The 22,323-nt window shown below is 38.1% G+C and overlaps 1 protein-coding gene across 2 annotated transcripts in view; it reads right to left on the bottom strand.

The window, feature by feature from the left end:
• Positions 1–22,323, bottom strand: part of KIAA1841 (KIAA1841 ortholog) — a 68,852-nt gene that overhangs the window by 11,866 nt on the left and 34,663 nt on the right. For both annotated transcript variants that reach the window (XM_036263378.1, XM_036263379.1), the window contains 5 exons: positions 17,630–17,775; positions 13,440–13,539; positions 13,203–13,235; positions 11,698–11,797; positions 525–616 (listed from right to left, as the gene is read on the bottom strand). In XM_036263378.1, coding sequence (XP_036119271.1) covers positions 525–616; positions 11,698–11,797; positions 13,203–13,235; positions 13,440–13,539; positions 17,630–17,775 — 471 coding nt within the window. The remainder of the gene's footprint in view (positions 1–524; positions 617–11,697; positions 11,798–13,202; positions 13,236–13,439; positions 13,540–17,629; positions 17,776–22,323) is intronic.

Genomic DNA, 22,323 nt, shown 5'->3' with positions numbered 1-22,323 from the left:
AGTACTCACAACTGTAAACCTACGTTTGCCCCACCCTATATAATTTGTTTAAAAATTTAAGTCTATATATCTTATTTTATTTTAAAGTCTATTTACATATTTATTTTTTGAATAAGTAATATTGGTTCAAAATTCAAAAGGTACAAACAGTACATATAGTAAAAAAAACCTCTGCCCCAGAACACTCAGTTCCATTCCTTAGAGGCAACAAACCTTATCAAGTTCTTATGTAGCTTTCCAGAGATATTTTATGTATATACAATAAATTCATATATATTCCTTCACCTAAACTACACAAATGGCAGCATAATGTGCCACTCTACATACTATTCTGCACTTTCCTTTTTTCACCTGTCAATATATGTTAGAGATCTTTAATCTCAGTCTCTACAGAACTTCATTTCACACTGTTAGCATTTCATTATGGTATTTGCTACTCTTCTTTTTCAGATTTTTCTTGGCTATACTTGCTCGCTTACTTCTCAATGTGAATTTTAGAATAGTAGTATATAATTTAGAGTTACCTTCTCCAATGACTTTTCTTTCTTCTGACTACAGGGTGAAGACATCTGTTTTTTTGGTTGTTTAGTGAACTTCTTTGGCTTTTCCTTTTTCCCTGATAACAGACAATCAATGTTATGAGACTAAGTCTCATATATTTCTTCCAACGCACTGTTACTTCCAAACAACAAAACCTTTAAAAACCATTGTTTTTTTAAAAACTAACAAATTACCTCTGGATAAACAGTAAATACACAGCCCTGGCCGGTTTGGCTCAACAGTTAGAGCATCGGCCTGCGGACCAAAGAGTCCCAGGTTCGATTTTGGCCAAGGCACGTATGTCAGTTGTGGTTCGTCCCTGGCCCTGGTTGGGGTCGTGTGGGTGGCAACCAATCAATGTGTCTCTCTCACATCGATGTTTCTCTCTTTCTCTCTCCTCCCACTCTGTCTGAAGATAAATGTAAAAATATCCTCGGGAGAGGATTTAAAAAAAGTAAATATACAGAAAAGTCAAACTGAAAGTGCTTAACAGGGGTTCATTTTAATTACTTCTCTTCTTTCTACTTGGTGAAAACCTTTGAGGAAAAAAATGAAAGCAATGAATTCAAAGTCTCAATAAAATTAAATATAGAAACAGGTTGGGGGAAATTATACATATTTATTTCTCTAAATATAATTTGACAGTGAAGTAATCTCCTAATTCCAATATGCTAAATATAAAAAATAACTATAACCCTGAAACATAATTTGAGAATGGGAGGAGAGAGGAACTCACAGAGAACAATCTTTAAAATGTCTTTTGTTCAGGCAGGAGGTGGGGCTATGAAGGTAAAAATGAAGGTAGGACAGAAATGACCTTGGGAAGAAGCAGACTTGGAACAAATTGCGTTCTGGACAGGGACATTCCTGCAGTCAGCATTCCGAATTTATTCTAGCTGACAGTTTTGTAGAGAAAGGAGAGGGGCAGAAAAGAAGGAGCAGAAAGAAGCATTTCTCTAAAAGCAATGTTTTAAGGTAAGGATAATACTGTACATTGAATCACTGTATTCCAAACATCAATTATTTGTATACCAACTTCACAATTTTTGCTATATTATTTAAAAGGAAAACTTTATATCACTACCATAAATGGGAAAACTGTAAAATATGCTACAAATTAGATAACCTTGAAGATACTAGAATAACAAGAAAACAATATTAATAATCTGGATAGATTCATTTGCCAGCTGGAAAGCTGGGAGCCCCTGACAAACATCTTTGTTAAACTGGGAGATAACAAAGTGTTATATATAAAATTGCTACATAATCTCCAATCATTGGGTCAGATACCTGAAACTAACATAATATTGCATGTCAACTGTAATTGAGAAATAAAAAATTATTTCGCCTGGCCAGTGTGGCTCAGTGGTTGAGCATCAACCCATGCACCAAGAGGCTGCCAAGTCCGATTCCCAGTCAGGGTATATACCCAGGTTGTGGGCCCAATCCCCAGTGTGGGAAGCATGCAGGAGGTGGCCAATTGATATTTTCTCTCATTGATGTTTCTGTCTCTCTCTCCTTCTCTTTCTCAAAATCAATAAAGGGAAAAAAAAGTTTAAAATATTATTTAAAAAATAATCACAGGGATGTCAAGTACAGCATAGGGAATATAGTTAATAATATCGTAATAACTGCATAATGTCAGATGAGTACTAAATTTATCAGAGTGATCACTTTGTAAGACATATAAATGTCTGATCATTATTTTGTATACCTGAAACTAATATAATATTGGAGGCCAACCGTAATTGGAAAATAAATTAATTTTTAAAAATTGTTGAAAGACATGCTAGGTTGGGACATTTGATGATGGCAGTGTAAAGAGGTTGGACAATTCCTTCCAATGAAAACAATGATAAAAATGAGAACAAAAATATTACAAATAACCATCTGCATGTACTGGCAAATAATCTATAGTAGGCAGAAATTAAATATATTTGAAAGATGCAAGAGTAAGAACTGTGAGTTTGTGCCCTTCTTGCCTGAGGGCACTTCCCAACCTCTCCAGCTCAGGGAGAAAAATTACAGCCTTATGAGCTCCAGGGTAAAGATGATAAGAGTTCAAAACAACAGAGAAGCTGGAAATATAAAGGGAATTTTGGAAGCAAGAAAGTCACAAATGTGAGTATAGATACTCTCACTGCTTCACTAATAAACTCACTTTCACTTTAAACTGAATACATAAATAAAATGTAAGTATAAACTCTGCCCAAATTCCTAGCTGAGTGTTAAACTATGCAAGTGAATGGGAGGTCCTAGGAAGCCCAGCTAAAAAAGCAAGCAGAAACTCAGGTGGGGTGTCAACCCTCGCAAGACACAACTGCTCTGGTTCCATGAGATGTGGGAGTTGCTGGTGCCTTTGACTGAATGCTTTCCCCAAACTGTATACAGTGTGAGCTTCTGCTAGCAGAAGCCTGACTGGCTTGAGATGGCAGAGGTCAGACTTGGGACTGGAAAGACAAGTAGAAATCTAGGCAGAACCCATACAGCAAGAGAAACACTAAGCAGGCAAACCCCTATTTCTGAATATATATTCTGTCCAAATCCTTGGCTGACCACAAAACTGCAAAGGCTGAATGACCTCTGGGGGTGGAGTGTGGGAGGGGCTAAAGAAGCAGCAGTTAGTAGCCAAAAACACCTGTGCAGAAACACCACCTACTACATACTGTGGGGGAGACAATTTTGCTGGTTGGATCAGGCAAATTAACTGCCTACTAAAACATAAAACCCAACAGTCCTCAGAAAAACAAAACATTTCAGAATTCTACGAAGATAATCTGCAATTGTCCATTTTCACCCAAAAGTTATGAGGTAAAGAAACAGAATAGTATGACTCACTCAGAAAAGAAACAGTCCTTAGAAACTGATTCTGTGAGGGCCTGTGTGTTGGATTTAACAGACAATAACTTTAAAGTAACTATTATAAATACGATCAAAGTAAAAATAACATCATTGAGTAAACACAAAGGGAATCTCAATGAAGAAATGGAAACTATAAAACCATGTGAAAATTCTAGAGCTGAAAAGCATAATAACTGAAATGAAAAAAATGTACTAGATTGGCTCAAGAGAAAATCTGAAATGACAAAAGAATGAATCAGTGAATGTGAGTTAAACACTAGAAATAATCCAACCCAGAAAATAAAGAAAATATTGAAGATAAAGAAGCACAACGTCAGAGATCTGTTGGACAGTATCAAGAGGTCTAGCGTGTATTAGATTTCCAGAAGATGAGTGAGAGAAAGGGACAGAAAAAGTACTTAAATGACCATAAGCTATCCAAATTTTGTAAAATACATTAATTTACAGATCTTAGAAGCTCAACAAATCCAAAGTAAGATAAACAGAAGGAAAAAGCACAGCTAGGCATATCACAAGCTTCTGAAAGCCAAAGATGAAAAGTAAATCTTGAAAGCAGTAGGATTAAAAGGGAACATTGACCCTGACTGGTGTGGTGCAGTTGGTTGGGAATCGTCCTGGCACTGAAAGGTTGTTGGTTCAATTCCTGGTCAGGGCACATGCCTGGGTTGTGGGCTCAAGAGGCAGCCAACTGATGTTTCTCTCTCTCTCTCTCCCCCCCTCCGTCTCCCTTCCTCTCTCTAAAGATCAAAAAAAAAAAAAAACTTCAAAAAAATTTTTAAGCCTGGCTGGTGTGGCTCAGTGGTTGGGCGCTGACCCATGCACCAAGAGGTTGCCAGTTCGATTCCTGGTCAGGGCACATGCCCAGGTTGTGGGCCAGATCTCCAGTGGGGGGCATGCAGAGGCAGCCAATTGATGTCCTCCTTCATTGATGTTTCTGTCTCTCTCTCCCTCTCCCTTCCTTTCTCTCTAAAATCAATAAAGGAAAAAAAATTTTTTTTAATTAACTATTAAAAAAAGGGGCACATTGCATATAGGGGAACAATGATTTCAATGACTGACTTCTCATTAGAAACACTGGAGGCCAGAGACATGGAATAACATATTCAAAGTGCTAAAAGAAAAAATAGTTGTTAACCAACAATTCTGTATCAAGAAAACTGTACTTCAAAATCTAAAGTGGAAAGGTGAAGGGATTAAGAAGTACAAATTCATTGCTAGACTGACAAACCTCAAAGGGAAAGGGGTTGGGGGGTGGGAAGAAATAAATCAAAGAACTTATATGCATAACCAATGGACACAGACAATAGTGTGGGAAAAGGTGGGAGGGGGGCGGGAGTGGGGAGGAGAGGGTCAATGGGGGAAAAATGTGGACCATCTGTAATACACTTTACATCCAACAATAAAGATTAAAAAAGAAAAAAAAAAAAAGTGGAGCCCTAGCCAATGTGCGTCAGTGGTTAGAGGGTTAGTCTGCTTACTGAAGGGTCATGGGTTTGATTCCCGGTCAAGGGAATGTACTGGGTTGCAGGTTCAATCCCAGCCCCAGGTAGGGATTGTGCAGGAGGCAACCAATCGATGTGTCTCTCTCACATCAATGTTTCTCTCCACCCCCCCAGTCACTTCCTCCCTTCCTCTCTAAAAAAAAAAAAAAGTCAATGGAAAAATATCCTTAGTTGAGGATTAACAACAATAACAACAAAATCTAAAGTGACCCTGGCCGGTTTGGCTCAGCGGTTAGAGCGTCGACCTGTGGTCCTGAGAGACCCGGGTTCGGTTCCCGCTAAGGGCGCGTACCTCGGTTGCAGTTTGTCCCCGGCTCTGGTCGGTCGTGCGGGTAGCAGCCACTCGATGTGTTCCTTTCACATCGATGTTTCTCTCTCTCTGTTCCTCTCTCTCCCTCCCACTCTACCTGAACAAAAAAATGGAAAAATGTCGAGTGAGGGAAAAAAAAAAAACTAAAGTGAAAAAGACATTTTCAGATAAATAAAAATGATAGAATTCGCTGCAAACATACCTGTACTACAGGAAATAATAAAAAGTCCTTCAGAATGAAAAAAAAAATAACATCAGATAATAACACAGATATAAGAAAAAATGGTAAATATGTAGGTAAAGATAAAAGACCAAATGTATATATTTTTTATTTTGTTCCCTAACGTTTTTTTGTTTTGTTTTTTTTTTATCCTCACCCAAGGACATTTTTCCATTTTTTGTTCAGATAGAGTGGGAGGGAGTGAGAGGAGGAGAGAGAGAGAAACATCGACGTGATAGGGACACATCGAGTGGCTGCCTCCCCCATGACCCAACCAGGCCGGGACAAAGTGCAACCAAGGTACGTGCCTTTAGCAGGAACCGAACCCGGGTCTCTCTGGACCGCAGGCTGACACTCTAACCACTGAGCCAAACCAGCAGGGCTGTTCCCTAACATTCTTTAAATCCATAAAAACGGTTTAAAGCAAAAATTGTAACACCTGTTGGGTGTACTATATATATGACAACAAAGATGGGGAGGTGAATGGAACTATATTATTTTTTCCCTCTATTGATTTTAGAGAGAGAGGAAGTGAGAGGGAGAGAGAGAGAAACATCGATGAGAGAGAACATCGATTGGCCGCCTCCTGCATGCCCCTCACTGGGGATCAGGCCCACAACCTGGGCATGTATCCTGACTGGGAATTGAACCGGTGACCTCTTGGGCATATGTTGAGGCTCAACCACTGGGCCACACTGGCTGGACGGAACTATATTATTTTAAGGATTTTATATTTTACCTGAAGTAATTAATATTAACTTTAAGTGGATTGTTAAAGATGCATGTTATAATTTTTAGAACACCCAAATGCAAAAAAATATAACTTAAAACCAATAAAATAATTAAAATAATATACTAAAATTATTAGCACACAAAAAGCAGGAAACAAACAAAAACATATGAGACAATTAGAAAAGGAATAGCAAAATGGCAGACTTAATATGACCATATTAATAAACACATTAAATATAAATGAAATAAATGCTCCAATAAAAGGACAGAGATGGTCAAACTGGATAAAAAAGCAACATCCAACAATACACTAGCTGCAAGATATGCACTTTAAATTAAAAAACACAAAGAGGATGAAAATAAAAGGACAGAAAAAAGATAAGCTACCCAAACAGTAAACAAAATAAATCTAGAGTGATTGTATAAATATTAAACTAAGTAGAGTTTAAGACAAGTAGTTTTACTATAGACAAAGAGGGATACATCATAATGATGAAAGAATCAATACATGTATATGTGTCTAATCACAAAGCTCTAACATATACAAAGCAAAAACTGATAGACTTGAAAGAAAAAAATATATAAATTAACCATTATAGCTGGAGATTTCAATACCAGTCTCTTAGTAACTGATAGAACAAGTAGTCAGAAAATGAGCACAGTTATATAAGACTTGTACCAGACAATCAAACCAACTTAACCTGACATTTATAGATCACTCCACCAATAATAGAACTCACATTCTTTTCATGCATATCTGGAACATGTTTTAATAATATTTAGAGGATGAACCCTGGCTGGTGGGCTCAGTTGGTTGGGCGTTGTCCCTTGCACAAAAAAGGTTGCCAGTTCAATTCCTAGTCAGGGTGTATATACGCCTGGGTTGCAGGCTCGATCCCTGGAAGGGGGTATGCAGGAAGCAGCTGGTCAATGTTATACTCTTACATCAATGTTTCTCTCTCCCTCTCCATCTCCATTTCTCTCTCTCTAAAAATGAAAATACTTAAAAAAAATTTAGAGGATGAAACTATAAAGAATATGTTCTCTGACCATGATGAAATTAAATTATAAACTTATAACTGAAAAGTATCTGGAAAATCTGAAAATATTTGGAAATTAAACCACGCAATACTAAAGAACACATGGGTCAAAGAAAAAGTCATAAGGGAAATCAGAAAATATTTTTTTATCGAATATAAATGAAACAAGATATATCAGAATCTGTGGGAAATACTTAAAGTGGTATGAATCTTACAGTTTTAAATGCTTATATTAGAAAAGAAAAAAAGTAAAATCCAATGATATAAGTTCCCACCTTAAGAAAATAAAAAAAGAAGAAATTAAGTTGAAATTAATTACAAAGAAGAGAATACTGGTTATAAGAGTAAAAATTAATGAAATATAAAATACACATACTATGGAGAAAAATCAATGAAATTAAAAGCTGGTCCCTTGAAAAGATTCATAAAACTAATAAACCTTTAGCAAAACTGATTTAAAAAAATAAATAAAATGCAAATTATCAATATCAGGAATGAAAGAGGAACATTAAGACAGTTCCTTAAGACAAAAAAGGAAAATAAAAAAAACGCCATGAACAACTTTATGCCAATAAATTTGGCAGCTTGGATAAAATGATCAAATTCCTTGAAAGACAGATATTATCAAAACAGATTCAATAAGAAACAGAAAACTTGAATAGCACTATATTGATTAAACATACTAAATTCATAATTAAAAACCTTGCTATAAAGCAAATTCCAAGCCCAGATAACTTCACTACTCATTTTTATCATACATTCAAGGGACAAATAACACAAATACTACACAACTTCTTTCAGAAAAGAGAAGTGAAGGAAACACTCACCAGCTCATTTTACAAGGTCAGTATTACCCTAATATCAAAACTTGAAGAAGATATCACAAAACAACTATCTATAACAGACAAACATCTCTCTTGAACACACAAAAAAATCATTAACAAAATAAAAGCAAGTCAAATACAGTAATGTATAAAAATAATAATACCTCATGACCAAGTGGAGGTTACCCTAGAAGACTGGTGTAACACTTGGAAAAAAATCAATGTAATTGATCATATTGATATAATAAAGGAGATAGCCTATAGCTCAATAATAGATGGAGAAAAAGCATTTGTCAAAATTGAACACCCATTTACTATAATAAGTCAGCAAACTAGAAATAGAAAGGAACTTCCTCAATCTGGGAAAGGGCATTTAAGAAAAACTAACATTAGATACTTAATGGTTAAATATCTAATGCTTTCCTCCTAAGATAGGGAACAAAGCAAGGATTCTGTTCTCACCACTTCTATTCAACATCAGATCCTAACCAATGCAAAAAGGTAAGATAAAGGCATACTGGAAAGGAATCTAACAAACGAAGAAAAATCAAGTGAATTTAGTAGCGAGGTCACAGGACACAATGTCAATACACAAAGATTGGTTGTATTTCTATATTACAACCATATGAATGAACAATTGGAAAAAATTAAAAAACCTACTTCCATTTAGAATACATAAAAATACTTAAGGATAAATTTAGCAAAAGATGTTCAACACAAAGATGTTCAACACCTGAATACTGAAGCTACAAAATATTGTTGAGACATTAAGGAAGACACATAGATAGAGAGACATTTACAGACTGGAAGACTTGCCAATGTAAAAAAAAAAAAGCAATTTTCTGCAAATTGATGACATATGGGTTCAACATATCTCAATAAAAATCCCAGGAGTATTTTTTTAGAAATATTCACACTCACTATAAAATGCATAAGAAATACAAAGTACCTAGAAATACCAAAATAATTTTTTAAAAAGAACAATTTTGGAGGACTCATACTACCAGATTTCAAGATTCACTAAAAATTACAAAAATTAAGAGAGTGTGGAATTGACATACTGATATATAGATAGACATAAGATTCAATGGAAGGAAACAAAGAGTTCAGAAATAGACCCATATATAATGGTTAACTATTTTTTTTTTTTTAAACAAAGGTAATGTAATGGGGGAAAGAACAATCTTTTCATCAAATGGTTCTGGAACTTAGTATACTTATGGAAAAAAAAGGAAGCTTGACTCAACTCATATCATATACAAAAATTAATCTGGAAGGGATCACACTTAAATACAAAAGCTAAAATCATCCAACTTCTAGAAGAAAACAAAGCAGAAAATCTTTGTGACCTTGGGTGGGCAAAGATTCTTAACTATTAAAGCATGAAACATAAAATGAAAATAGAAAAATTAGAGTTCAAAAAATTAAAAATGTTTTCTCTTCAAAAGATACCATTAATAAAATTAAAAAGCAAGTCACAGAATAGAGGAAAATATCTGCCAAACATAATAGGAGCTGTATCCAAAAATATATAAAGAACTCTTACAATTCAATAAGACAAACAATCCAATTAAAAAATAGGCAAAAGATTTAAACAGATACTTCACAAAAAAGATAATCAAATGGCCAATAAGCACATGAAACGATGCATAGAACTATACACTCAATAGAATGGCTAAAGTTTTTTTTTTTTTAAAAAGGATAATAATACCTACTATTGGTACAAAGATATAGCAATTGAACTTTTCATATATTGCTAGTGGGATGCAAAACTGTTTGCAAAACAGTTTGCCAGTTTCTTATAAAGTTAAACATACACTTACCCGATAACCCAATAATCCACTCCTAGATTATCTATCTACCCAGGAGAAATGAAAACATGTCCACACAGACTTGTGCACAAATGTTCAGAGCAGCATTATTCATAAAAACCAAGGACTGGAAACGACCCATATGTCCATGTGAATGGATAAATTATGGTACATTCACACAATAGAATACTACTCTGCAATAAAAAGGAACAAACTACTGATATACACAATATGGATGAGTCTCAAAAACATCACAGTAAGTGAAAGAAGCCACACACACAAGACTACTCATGATTCCATCTATGTGAGATGTTAGAAAAAGTAAACCACCACGACAACAAGCATAGAGAGGTTGCCTGGGTTTGGGAGTGGGGAAAGAAAAGTGAGTGTAAAGGAGCAGGAGGTAACTTTTTGGAGTGATGTTCCAGGTCTTGATTTTGATGATAGTTACACAATCATATGCCAAAACTCATCAATATGTACACTCAAAAAGGGTTAATTTTATTACATGTGAATTATACCTCAATCAACTGTGGGAAAAAAAACCATACAGTACAGCAGCATTTTCTCCTTGACTATTTGGAATTGAAAAATAACCAATAAAGAACTACATTTAAAGAAAAATGATATAAAACTTGCCCTGGCTGGTTTGGCTCAGCGGTTAGAGCATCGGCCTGTGGTCCGGAGAGACCTGGGTTCGGTTCCCGCTAAGGGCATGTACCTCGGTTGCAGTTTGTCCCCGGCCCTGGTTGGTCGTGCGGGTGGCAGCCACTCGATGTGTCCCTTTCACGTCGATGTTTCTCTCTCTCTCTCTCCCTCCCACTCTATCTGTGCAAAAAATGGAAAAATGTCCTCGGGTGAGGATGAAAAAAAAAAGAAAAATGATATAAAACTTGGAAATAACAGAAAAGACGGACTGTACTTTCTTTCAGTGTCCTACTGGAGGACTGTTAAACAGGCCCACACAAGAACCGTTTAATTCTCTGAGAGAATGTTCTTGTGTTTGACTTTCTTATCTACTATTGACTGAAGGCTCAGATTCTGTGAAGTTTCATGTTAATGTGCAGATTTTTGTATTTAATAGAAATGCAAATGATTTCTATCTTGTAGAAAAGATAACCCCAAAGGTTATAGGCCCATTGCCTTGTAGGAAAACCTGAATCTTCAAATGCTCTTTGAACCACTTTTTCCTGCTATTTCTCTCAACAGTGAGTTGAAAAATCCTGACCCAATTTCATTTTCTAGTTGTATAAAATTATGTTTTTAATTTTTTAACATCACATTTTGATGACTGCTAGTCAATGTTACATTTCAGTGTCACTTAAAATCATCTCAGGTACATTGACATAAACCATACACTTTGAGAAACCCATTAGGTTATACCTGAAGTAAAAACTTGGAGGATTATTTTCAGTACACTGTACTTTCTTTATAACTTTATGACTATTCTGTGTTAGTACCAAAGTTAGAAAATCTTGATGGAGCATCCTTTTTTTAAAAATATTTTTTCTTTATTGATTTTAGAGAGAAAGAAAGGGAGAGGGAGAGAGACATAGAAACATCAATGAGAGAGAACATGGATTGGCCACCTCTTGCATGCCCCCCACTGGGGATTGGGCCCATAACCTGGGCACGTGCCCTGACCAGGAATCAAACCAGCGACCTCTTGGTATATGGGTCAGTGCTCAACCACTGAGCCAAACTGGCCAGGCAGAGCATCCTTTATTTATTTCTTCCATGTTACAGCCTACCACATAGACTTATAAAGCCAATTCCTCCTCCCTTGTATTAAAGCCTTCAGAATACCACCCCTTCATAAAAGTAAGGTTTGATTTTTAACATAGAAATCAATGTACTTTGTTTCTTGGCTACTTCTTCTTCATCTCCAACTTCATCTTCAGTGACCTCAGATCCAGTGGTATATTCTTCTTCTTCTGAAAATAATGACTGTTGTTTCTGAATTAAAAAGGTAATATACATCCTATTGAAAATATAGTATTTATCATATCCCTAATAAATTTTTTTCAAACAGATTTATCTAAATTTATTTTCAATTAATGAGTTAAACAAGAGCTGATAAAATAACGACTGCTTAGCAAAACATTTTGGAAACAGATATATGAATTTCTATATTTAGGAGAGGATTGCACTACATCAAATATGTTTTATTTATTTCCTTCACATATTCTAGCAGAGTGATGGGCCCCTAATAGCTGCTCAGTATTTGCTGAATTATACCTCTATCTCTGAACTGAATGTATATTCCTTGATATTAAGAATAAATTAAAATAGCCCTGGCCGGGTTGGCTCAGCGGTTAGAGTGTTGGCCTGCAGTCCAGAGAGAGCCGGGTTCAGTTCCCACTAAGGGCATGTACCTCAGTTGCAGTCTGTCCCTGCCCCTGGTTGGGTTGTGCAGGAGGCAACCACTCAATGTGTCCCTTTTACATCGATGTTTCTCTCTCTCTTCCTCTCTCTCCCTCCCACTCTATCTGAAAAAAAAAGAAAAAATGTCCTCGGGTGAGGATAAAAAAAAAGAATTACTTAAAATATAATAATTGCCAATATTAAGTAGTCTCGTAAACAAGCACATGTGCACATTCTCTGGGTCAATGGGGTCCTGGATTACTTAAATGTATCCACATCAGTTTCCTGTATGCACCCACCCTTCTGTCTGTCATCACTGATACAATTCTGACTCCATTTTTTGTGAATATTCAAGGCAGATAGCGTAGTAAAGGCAAACAAGTAAAAAAAAAAAAAAAAATCAACCAACTAATCAATGAACCAAATAACTGGAAAGTTATACTGAGATTTGTTGCTTTGTTCAGTGTTCTAAATGTGACATAAAAATAACTTTTATTTATTACTTATTTATTTATTATTTCTTTAATCCTCACCCAAGAATATTTTTCCATTGATTTTTAGATAAAGTGAGAGGGAGGGAGAGGGAGAGAGAAACATCGATGTGAGACAGACATACTGACTGGTTGCCTCTCGCATGACCCCGACCAGGGCCAGAGATCAAACCTGCAACCAAGGTACGTGCCCTTGACCTGAATCAAATCCGAGACTCTCTGGTCCGCAGGACCACACTCTAATCGTTGAACCAAAATGGCTAGGGCTAAAAATAACTTTAATAGAGTCATTTAAGTAGACTTATGGATTATGCAGCCAGATAATAGAGTATGTGTCTGTTTTAAACAATGACATTTTTAGTAAAATATAAAATTGTAGATACTGAAAAGGATGATAAACATTTAACTAAAATCTATAAAATAAGATGTTAATAACATTATATTAATCTAAACTTTAATTTAGGAAGAAAGAGATCCATGAAAGTGGAATATAGTTGCTCACTTACCAATTGCAGAGTCCAGTTTTTCAGTGACAAAAACTATAAAAAAGACATAAGAATAAGAGATTAATAAATCTGCATCTACCCAGATCACAGCTCCTTATTTTCTTATGAATATTGCAGAAGAATTTTAAAGTTACAAGTATAGCCCTGGCCGGTTTGGCTCAGCGGTTGGAGCATCTGTCAAAGATCACGTCATCAAATGTTTATATAAATAAAGAATAAGTGAAATAAGCTACTCACAGCATTGAGCTCCCCACTTTTGGGGCCCCATGGTGTATTTGGTTCCAATAAAACATCACAGTCCAGACTCTTCTCATCACAGGGACCAACCCCAGAATCACTAGGAAGAAAAAGAAAGTTTATTGAGAAATGTTCAATTTCTTAAGAATTTAAATGCAAATGATATCGTTTTATTGCAAATATTTTATAAATTTCTCTTTAGAAACATAATTCTTGAGTCTAAGGTATTCCACTTCAAATTTTACATTTCTTTTTTACTTAAATGTTTTTATTGATTTTTTAGAGAGGGAGAGAGAGACAGAAACATCGATGAGAGAGAGAAACATCAACATCAATCTGCTGCCTCCTACATGCCACCCTCCACAGGCCACTTGGGATGGAGCCTGCAACCAGGGCATGTGCCCTGACCAGGAACTGAATCAGAGACCTCTTGGTGCATAGGTTGACACTCAACCACTGAGCCACACCAGCCAGGCAAATTTTACATTTCTGAACTCACCTGGTGATTTCCCTAGCAGAGATCACTCCAGGCATCATACATGCCAGGTGGAGAAATGGGCTTCTATAATCGGTACTGATTTGAGAACAGCCTTTATTAATAGTGTCCTCCTACCCTCAACCTCACAGCCAGCTGTAGTTGCAAGATGATGAAAGTAACTTCAGAAATTACTGACTTCAAGGAGCTCAAATTTATGCCAAGATGACCTAAACCATCAACTATGTTTCTGGTTGTGTCAATCAAGCATTTAAGATGAACTTAAGTAACTTGGGGGGGGGGAACACCTCAAAATTGGATTATGGGCTCTGGCCGGTTTGGCTCAGCACTTACAGTATTGGCCCAAGACCAATGAGTCGCAGGTTCGATTCTGGCCAAGGACACATACCTCCGTTGCGGTTTGTCCCTGGCCCTGGTCGGGTCATGTAGGAGGCAACCAATCGATGGGTCTTCCTCACATTGATGTTTCTCTCTCTCTCTCCCTCCTTTCCACTCTATCTGATGATAAATAGAAAACTACACTAGGGACAACTAAACTACAGAACAACCATCATTCAGAATTGCCTGAAATCTAGCTGAATGGAAGTACTACAACTATAAAATTAAAGCAGCAGCCATATCGAGACTGGTAGGAGGGGTGGAGGGGCAGACGGGCTGGTCCCACACTCATGTGTGGTGGATAAAAATCAGGAGGGATGCCCTGGCCGGTTTTGCTCAGTGGTTAGAGTGTCAGCCTGTGGTCCAGAGAGACCCAGGTTTGGTTCCCGCTAAGTTGCAGTTTGTCCCCAGCCCTGGTTGGGTCGTGCGGGAGACAGCCACTTGATGTGTCCCTTTCACGTTGATGTTTCTCTCTCTCTCTCCCTCCCACTCTATCTGAACAAAAAATGGAAAAATGTCCTCGGGTGAGGATTAAAAAAATAAAATCAGGAAGATCCTCCTTGAAGATCAAGGGGTCCCCATCCCACATCAGGCACCCCAGCTCAGGGTTCCACTGCCACGAAAATAAGTCCCCATAACTTCTGGCTGTAAAAACCAGTGGGGAACTGAGGCTGCTGGAGCCCTAGGCAGTTCCTCTTAAAGGACCCAAACAGAAACTCACTCCCTCTGAGCTCCAGCGTGGAATGGAGGCAGCTTGAAAGGCACCAGAGACAAATGAGGAAGAACTGAGTTGTTTCACATCAGGGTGAGAGCTGGCGAAAGCCATTGTTCCTTTGGTGAGTCCTTCCCCCATGAAGCCGGCAGATGGGCACCATATCTGGAACTCCAGCAACCTGGCTCACGCTGTTTGCTCCACCCTGGTGATTCCCTGAGGCCCTGCCCCACCCAACTTTTGGGCCCACCCAAGATGTTTTCAGTGGCTTTACCATAGGATTGTCCTGTTTTGTCTCCTGCTTTCGATTTTCCTAAATTCTCTCAAATAAGCAGCATCTGGCTACAGTGAGCCCCATACCTCTTGCTAAGTGGCCCCATGCCTGGCACAAGAAGCATCCAGCCTTAGTTCACAGCTAGGCTTTGCCTGGGCACCTCCAAGCTCAGCACAAGAAGAAGCCATTAGCTGATCGCTTGTACCTGGTGGCCCCAGGTAGAACACAGGCAGTGGCTAACCTTGCCCCAGAGCCAGCACACCCAGTGGACAGCTTCAGACCACACTGAAGCACCCCACCCAACCACCTTCACAAGTGACACACTCAAGGAATGAACTTAGTGGGTACCAGAGCCCTGCAGAAGTAAGTCTTGCTCTGTGTGGTGGGCCCCTGCACAATGGATCATCCAAGGTGGTCAGAGGTCGGTGGTCAGTGGGCAGAGCCAGTCCTTGCAGCTGATCAGCCTGAGTAAAACCGTCCCAAAGATGTGCCAACAGCAATCAAGACTCAATTACAACAGACATGTGTAAAGTCCACACAAGGGATGCACCTCAAGGACCCAGCTGGGGTGACCAGGGAGGCTGTGCCACTGGACCCTACAGGACACCTACTACAGCAGGCCACCCTAGGAAGCCTAAGAAACACAGCAACTCTACCTAATACATAAAAACAAACACAGGGAGGCAGCCAAAATGAGGAGACAAAGAAACATGTCCCAAATAAAAGAACAGAACAAAACTCCAGAAAAAGAAACAAACAAAATGGAGATAAGCAATCTAACAGATGCAGAGTTCAAAACACTGCTTATAAGGATGCTCAATGAACTTAGTGAGAATTTCAAGGAACTTAGTGAATACTTCAAGAGCATTATAAAGGACCAGTCAGAAATGAAGGATGCACAAACTGAAATAAAGAATAATTTACAGGGAATCAATAGTAGAGTAGGTGAAGCCAAGAAGTAAACCATCAATTTGGAATATAAGGAAGCGAAAACCACCCAATCAGAACAGCAAAAAGAAAAAAGAATTAAAAAAAAAATGAGGATAATATAAGGAGCCTCTGGGACAACTTCAAGCGTATCAACATTCACATTATGGGAGCACCAGAAGGAGAAGAGAGAGGGCAAGAAATTGAAAACCTATTTGAAAAAATAATGACAGAAAACTTCCCTAACTTGGTGAAGAAAACAGACATACAAGTCCAGGAATCACAGAGAGTCCCAAACAAGATAAACTCAAAGAGGTCCACACCAAGATACATCATTATCAAAATGCAAAATGTTAAAGACAAAGAGAATCTTAAAAGCAGCAAGGGAAAAGCAGTTAGTTACCTACAAGGAAGTTCCCATAAGACTGTTAGCCAATTTCTCAAAAGAAACTTTGCAGGCCAGAAGGGTTTGGCAAGAAGTATTTAAAGTGATGAAAAGCAAGGACCTACAACTAAGATTACTCTATCCTGCAAATCTATCATTTAGAATTGATGGCTATATAAAGAGTTTCCCAAAGAAGAAAAAGCTAAAGGAGTTCATCACCACCAAACCAGTATTATATGAAATGTTGATGGGTCTTCTTGAAGAAGAAGATAAAAACATATAAACAATAAAATGGCAATAAATACATACCTATCAACAATTGAATCTACAAACAAAATGAGCAAGCAGAACAGAAACAGATTCATAGATACAGAAAACTTTTTGTTGGTTGCCAGATGGGAGGGGGGGTTGGAGGGATGGGTAAAAAGGTGAAGGGATTAAGAAGTACAAATTAGTTGTTAGAATAAGGAATCTCAAAGGGAAGGGAGGAGGTGGGGTGGGAAGAGAGAAACCAAAGAACTTATATGTATAACCAATAGACACAGACCACAGTGTGGGGAAGGCAGGAGGGGAGTGCGAGTGGGGGTGAGAGGATCAAGGGGGGAAAAAAGGAGGAACATCTGTAAATCATTCAACAATAAAGATAAGTTTAAAAAAGACAAGAAAGAAAAGAAAAATATGCTCGGGTGAGGATTCTAAAAAATTAAAATAAAATTTAAAAAGTGGATTATGGGTCCCAACCTTTCAATCACCACCGACTCCTTTTACTAGTTTTTCTTCCCTTGAACTTCCAATATTTTGGAGTGATTTTCCTATTAAATAAATACCTGCTTTTTCTTATTGTAAACTACTATATAATTTCAGTTAAGCTTTCTGAAGTACTGTAAACTATTTGAGGACTCACATTAGTGATTAGGGCAAGCACTAGGGGATACAGGATTCTGAGATGGGAATCACTGAATAAAGCTGCAGTACAGCACCCCTTCCCCAAACACCCACACCAACCACCATACCTCACCTAACCGTATCTTTAGGGAAAGGCACAACAATGACATCTTTGTGTTTGTGCAGATCCTCCAGTATTCTAGCAGTCGGACAGGACAGCAAATCTCCACCTTCACCTTGATCATGAAGAGCAACCATGTGGTCCCTCACTTTACAACCCTGTTGTACAAGAGACACTAAATTAGAGAGGTCAGTTCTTACAGAAACACTCCTTTAAAGATGACTGCATAGTTGTTGTTTTTTTGTTGTTCTTTGCCTGGTCATATCAACCATTTTAGCTCTTTTTCTCAAGAAAAGAAAAACTCGCCCTGGCCGGTTTGGCTCAGCGGTTAGAGCGTCAGCCTGCGGTCCTGAGAGACCCGGGTTCGGTTCCCGCTAAGGGCACGTGCCTCGGTTGCAGTTTGTCCCCGGCCCTGGTTGGGTTGTGCGGGTGGCAGCCACTCGATGTGTTCCTTTCACATCGATGTTTCTCTCTCTCTCTCTGTTCCTCTCTCCCCCTCCCACTCTACCTGAACAAAAAATGGAAAAATGTCCTCGGGTGAGGATAAAAAAAAAAAAAAAAGAAAAGAAAAGAAAAGAAAAACTCACACAGAAAAGAGCATGAAACATAAATGTATACCTTAAAGAATACCTGAGCCCAGCTGGTGTGCTCAGTGGTTGAGCATCAACCCATGCACCAAGAGGTCGCCAGTTCCATTCCCAGTCAGAACACACGCCCAGGTTGTGGGCCCGATCTCCAGTGGGGGGCATGCAGGAGGTGGCTAGTCTATGTTCTCTCTCATTGATGTTTCTATCTCTCTCTTCCTCTCTCTCTCAAATCAATAAAGAAAAAAAATTTTTTAAAAGAATACCTGAGAGCATTCGTGTAATCACCATTCACATTAAAAAATAGAGTATTTTCAATACTCCAGGAGTCCCCATGGACCCATTCCCCAAAGACCCATACATGCCTCCCTTCTCCCAAAAGATAATCTCTATCCTGACTTTTATATACTCACTTCTCTTGGTTTTTATCCTTTTACCACTTAAGGATGCATCCTTAAATACTATCATTTAGTTTAGCCTCACTTGTTTGGTTCAACATTATGTTTTTATGACTCAACCATGTTATTGTGTGTAACTAACATCTGCTTTAATGTACAGTATTCCTTTGTATGAATATACACACATTTATTTATTCTACAGTTGATAGACGGGTTGTTTTCAGTTTGGAGCTATTATAAATAATACTATTATGAAGATTCTTTTTTTAATTTCTTTTTTTATTTAATTAATTTATTTTTGTTACAGATGTTTCTCCTTTTTCCCCCACTGATACCCCCCTCCCCACCCTGTCCCCAGCTTTATTGTCCATGTCCATTGTTCATGCATACATACATATAAGTTCTGTGGTTTATCTCCCCCCACCCTCTTTTCTGGGGATTGTCAGTCTGTACCCCACTTCCACATCTCTGGGACTACCCCATTCCTCCGACTGTTATGTTCATTAAATTCCACAAGTAAGTGAGATCATGTGATATTTGTCTTTTTCTGCTTGGCTTGTTTCACTTAGGATAATACTCTCCAGGTCCCTCCATGTCGTCTCAAAGGATAAGAGATCTTTCTTTCTTACAGCTGCATAGTACTCCATTGTGTATATGTACCATGGCTTTTTTTATCCATTCATCTACTGATGGACACTTAGGCTGTTTCCAGATCTTAGCTATTGGTAAATAGTGCTGCTATGAACATGGGGGTACATATATTCTTCCTGATTGGTGTTTCAGGCTTCTTAGGGTATATTCCTAGAAGTGGGAACACTGGGTCAAGTGGCAGTTTAATTTTTAATTTTTTGAGGTAACACCATAGTGTTTTCCATAGTGGCTGCACCAGTCTGCATTCCCACATGAACATTCTTTTACATGTTTCTTGGCACACCAGTGCTCATGTGTACCAACATCTATTACTATCAGCAGTGTGTGAGAGTTCTCATTACTCTGTCTCCTAACACTTGGTGAGACATTTTTAGTTGTTCTAATAAGCATGCAATGGTATCTCATTGTCGTTTTTATTGTTTTTCCTCAGTTACAACTGAGGTTGAGCTCCTTTCATGTTTACTGGACAACAACAAATAACTTTGTTGTGTGAAGTTACTATTGTCTTTTTCTTATTGACTTGTAAGAGTTTTAAAAAAATCTTTCAAGGAGATGTGTTGCGTTAGCAACTCACTGGTCCCACCTGTGAGTTTGTCTCCTAGTTTCAGTTTATTTCATGTAGTTGAATTTAAGATCTCTTCTTTTATGGTATTACCTTTTAATATCTTTATTAGTTTTCCTTTCACATATAGGTCTTTTAAAAAAAAAAAAAAAAGTTTAGGCTAGAGTCTAATTCCATTTTTACCCCATACCCAATGTCACAATACTTCTTATTGGAAAGTCTACCTTTTGCCCACTGTTCTGTAATGACACCTATGTCACAGTCAAGTATTCAGTAGCTCTGAGTACTTTATTCTTTTCTATTGGTCAGTCTGTCTATTCTTCATCAGTATCACACTATCTTAATTACCAAAGCTTTATAATAATTAAAAAAATGTTGCCCTGGCCGGTTTGGCTCAGCGGTTAGAGTGTAGGCCTGCAGCCCAGAGAGACCCAGGTTCGGTTCCCACTAAGGGCATGTACCTTGGTTGCAGTTTGTCCCCGGCCCTGGTTGGTCGTGTGGGTGGCAGCCACTTGATGTGTCCCTTTCACATCAATGTTTCTCTCTCTCTCTCCCTCTCCCCTCCCACCCCCCACTCTATCTGAACAAAAAATATGGAAAAATGTCCTCGGGTGAGGATTAAAAATAAATAAATAAATAAATAAATAAATAAATATTTAATGGTGTTTAATTAATTAGTTAATTATTTTTATCCTCACCCAAGGACATTTTGCATTTATCTTCAGATAGAGCCAGAAGGAAAGAGGGAGGAAGAGAGAGAGAGAAACATCTATGTGAGAGAGACACATCAACCGGTTGCCACCCACATGACCCCAACCGGGCCGAGAACAAACCGCAACCAAAGTACGTGCCCTTGGCGGGAACCAAACCCAGGACTCTCCAGTCTGTGGGCCAACGCTCTAACCACTGAGCCAAACTGGCCAGAGCTATAATAATTTGTTTTGTTAATCCTCACTTGAGGATATTTTTTCCACTGATCTTTTAGAGAGTGTGTAAGGAAAGGAGGGGACAGAACCTGCAACCCAGGTATATGCTCTTGACCGGAAATCAAACCTGAGACCCTTCAGTGTGCTGGTCAATGCTCTAACCACTGAGCGGCCGGCAAGGGCTATAATAAATTTTGACATTGGACAGAGCAAGTACTTCTACCATGATGTTATTTAAAAGTATCTTAGCTATTCTTGGCCCTCTGAATTTCTATATACATTTTAGAATCAGTTTAGCAAAGTTCCCAATAAAAAAAACCGTTAGGATTTTTATGGAGATTGCATTGATCTATATAGATCAGTTTGGGGAACATTTACATCTCTACAACATTGAGTCTTCCAATCTATGAACCTGGTACAATAATCCATTATTTTCTTTCAATAATGTTTTATATTTTCACTCTGGAGTTTTTGCATATATTTGTTAGATATATTTATAGGTACCTGATATTTTTAAGGCTACTGTAAGTGGTTTCTTTTTATAAATTTCACTTTCTAACCTCACTGGTTTATAGAAATACAATAGGTTTTTATAAATACTTTTTTAAAAAAATAAATTACCTGACAATCTTTTTAAAAAATATTTTTATTGATTTTTTAGAGGGAAGGGGGGAGAGAGAGAGAGAGGGAGAGAGCGAAATATCGATGTCATAGAGAAACATGGATCTGTTTCCTCCTGCACACACCCTGACTGGGGATCAAACCCACAACCTGAGTATGTGCCCTGACTGGAAATTAAACTGATGACCTTTCAGTGCATGGGATGACAGTCAACCAACTGAGCCACACTGGCCAGGGCCCCACTGACTTAAAAAGGTCTCTCCTATCAAAATAAATAAATAAAACAGAAACAATAAACAAATACCCATAACCTGATTACTGATTCACCTCCTTCCTTTCTCGATTTTCCCAAAAGAATTATTATTCAGCAGACTGCCTCCCTTTGTTCTACTCATGTTTCAGCCCATACTAATCTGGCTTCTGGATCTGGCATACCACCAAAACAGCTCTTCATACCTATGAATTCCAGGTCACCAAAGCCAAAACACATTTCTTTCATTATTTTACTTGACCTCTTAACAATATTTGACATTGTGGACTACTCTCTCTCTCTCTATTCTCTATTTTTTAATCCTCACCCGAGGACATTTTTCCATTTTTTATTCAGACAGAGTGGGAGGGAGAGAAAGGAAGAGAGAGAGAGAGAGAGAAACATCGATGCGAAAGGGACATATCGAGTGGCTGCCACCCACACGACCAACCAGGGCTGGGGACAAACTGTGATCAAGGTATGCATCCTTACTGGGAACCGAACCCGGGTCTCTCTGGACCGCAGGCCAATACTCTAACCACTGGGCCAAACTGGCCAGGGCATCTCTCTCTCTTTAAACGCTACTCCCCTGACTTTCATGACAATGTTCTTGGCTCCCCTCCTATTATTCTGGCTATTCCTGATTATTATTCTTTGTGAGCTCATGCTTCTCTTTCCAGCCATTAAATATTGGACTTTCTCTAGGTTCCATTG

The sequence above is a fragment of the Molossus molossus genome, unplaced genomic scaffold, assembly GCF_014108415.1.
Source record: "Molossus molossus isolate mMolMol1 unplaced genomic scaffold, mMolMol1.p scaffold_m16_p_15, whole genome shotgun sequence".
Taxonomy (NCBI): domain Eukaryota; kingdom Metazoa; phylum Chordata; class Mammalia; order Chiroptera; family Molossidae; genus Molossus; species Molossus molossus.
This window is presented reverse-complemented; position numbering and strand designations above follow the sequence as displayed.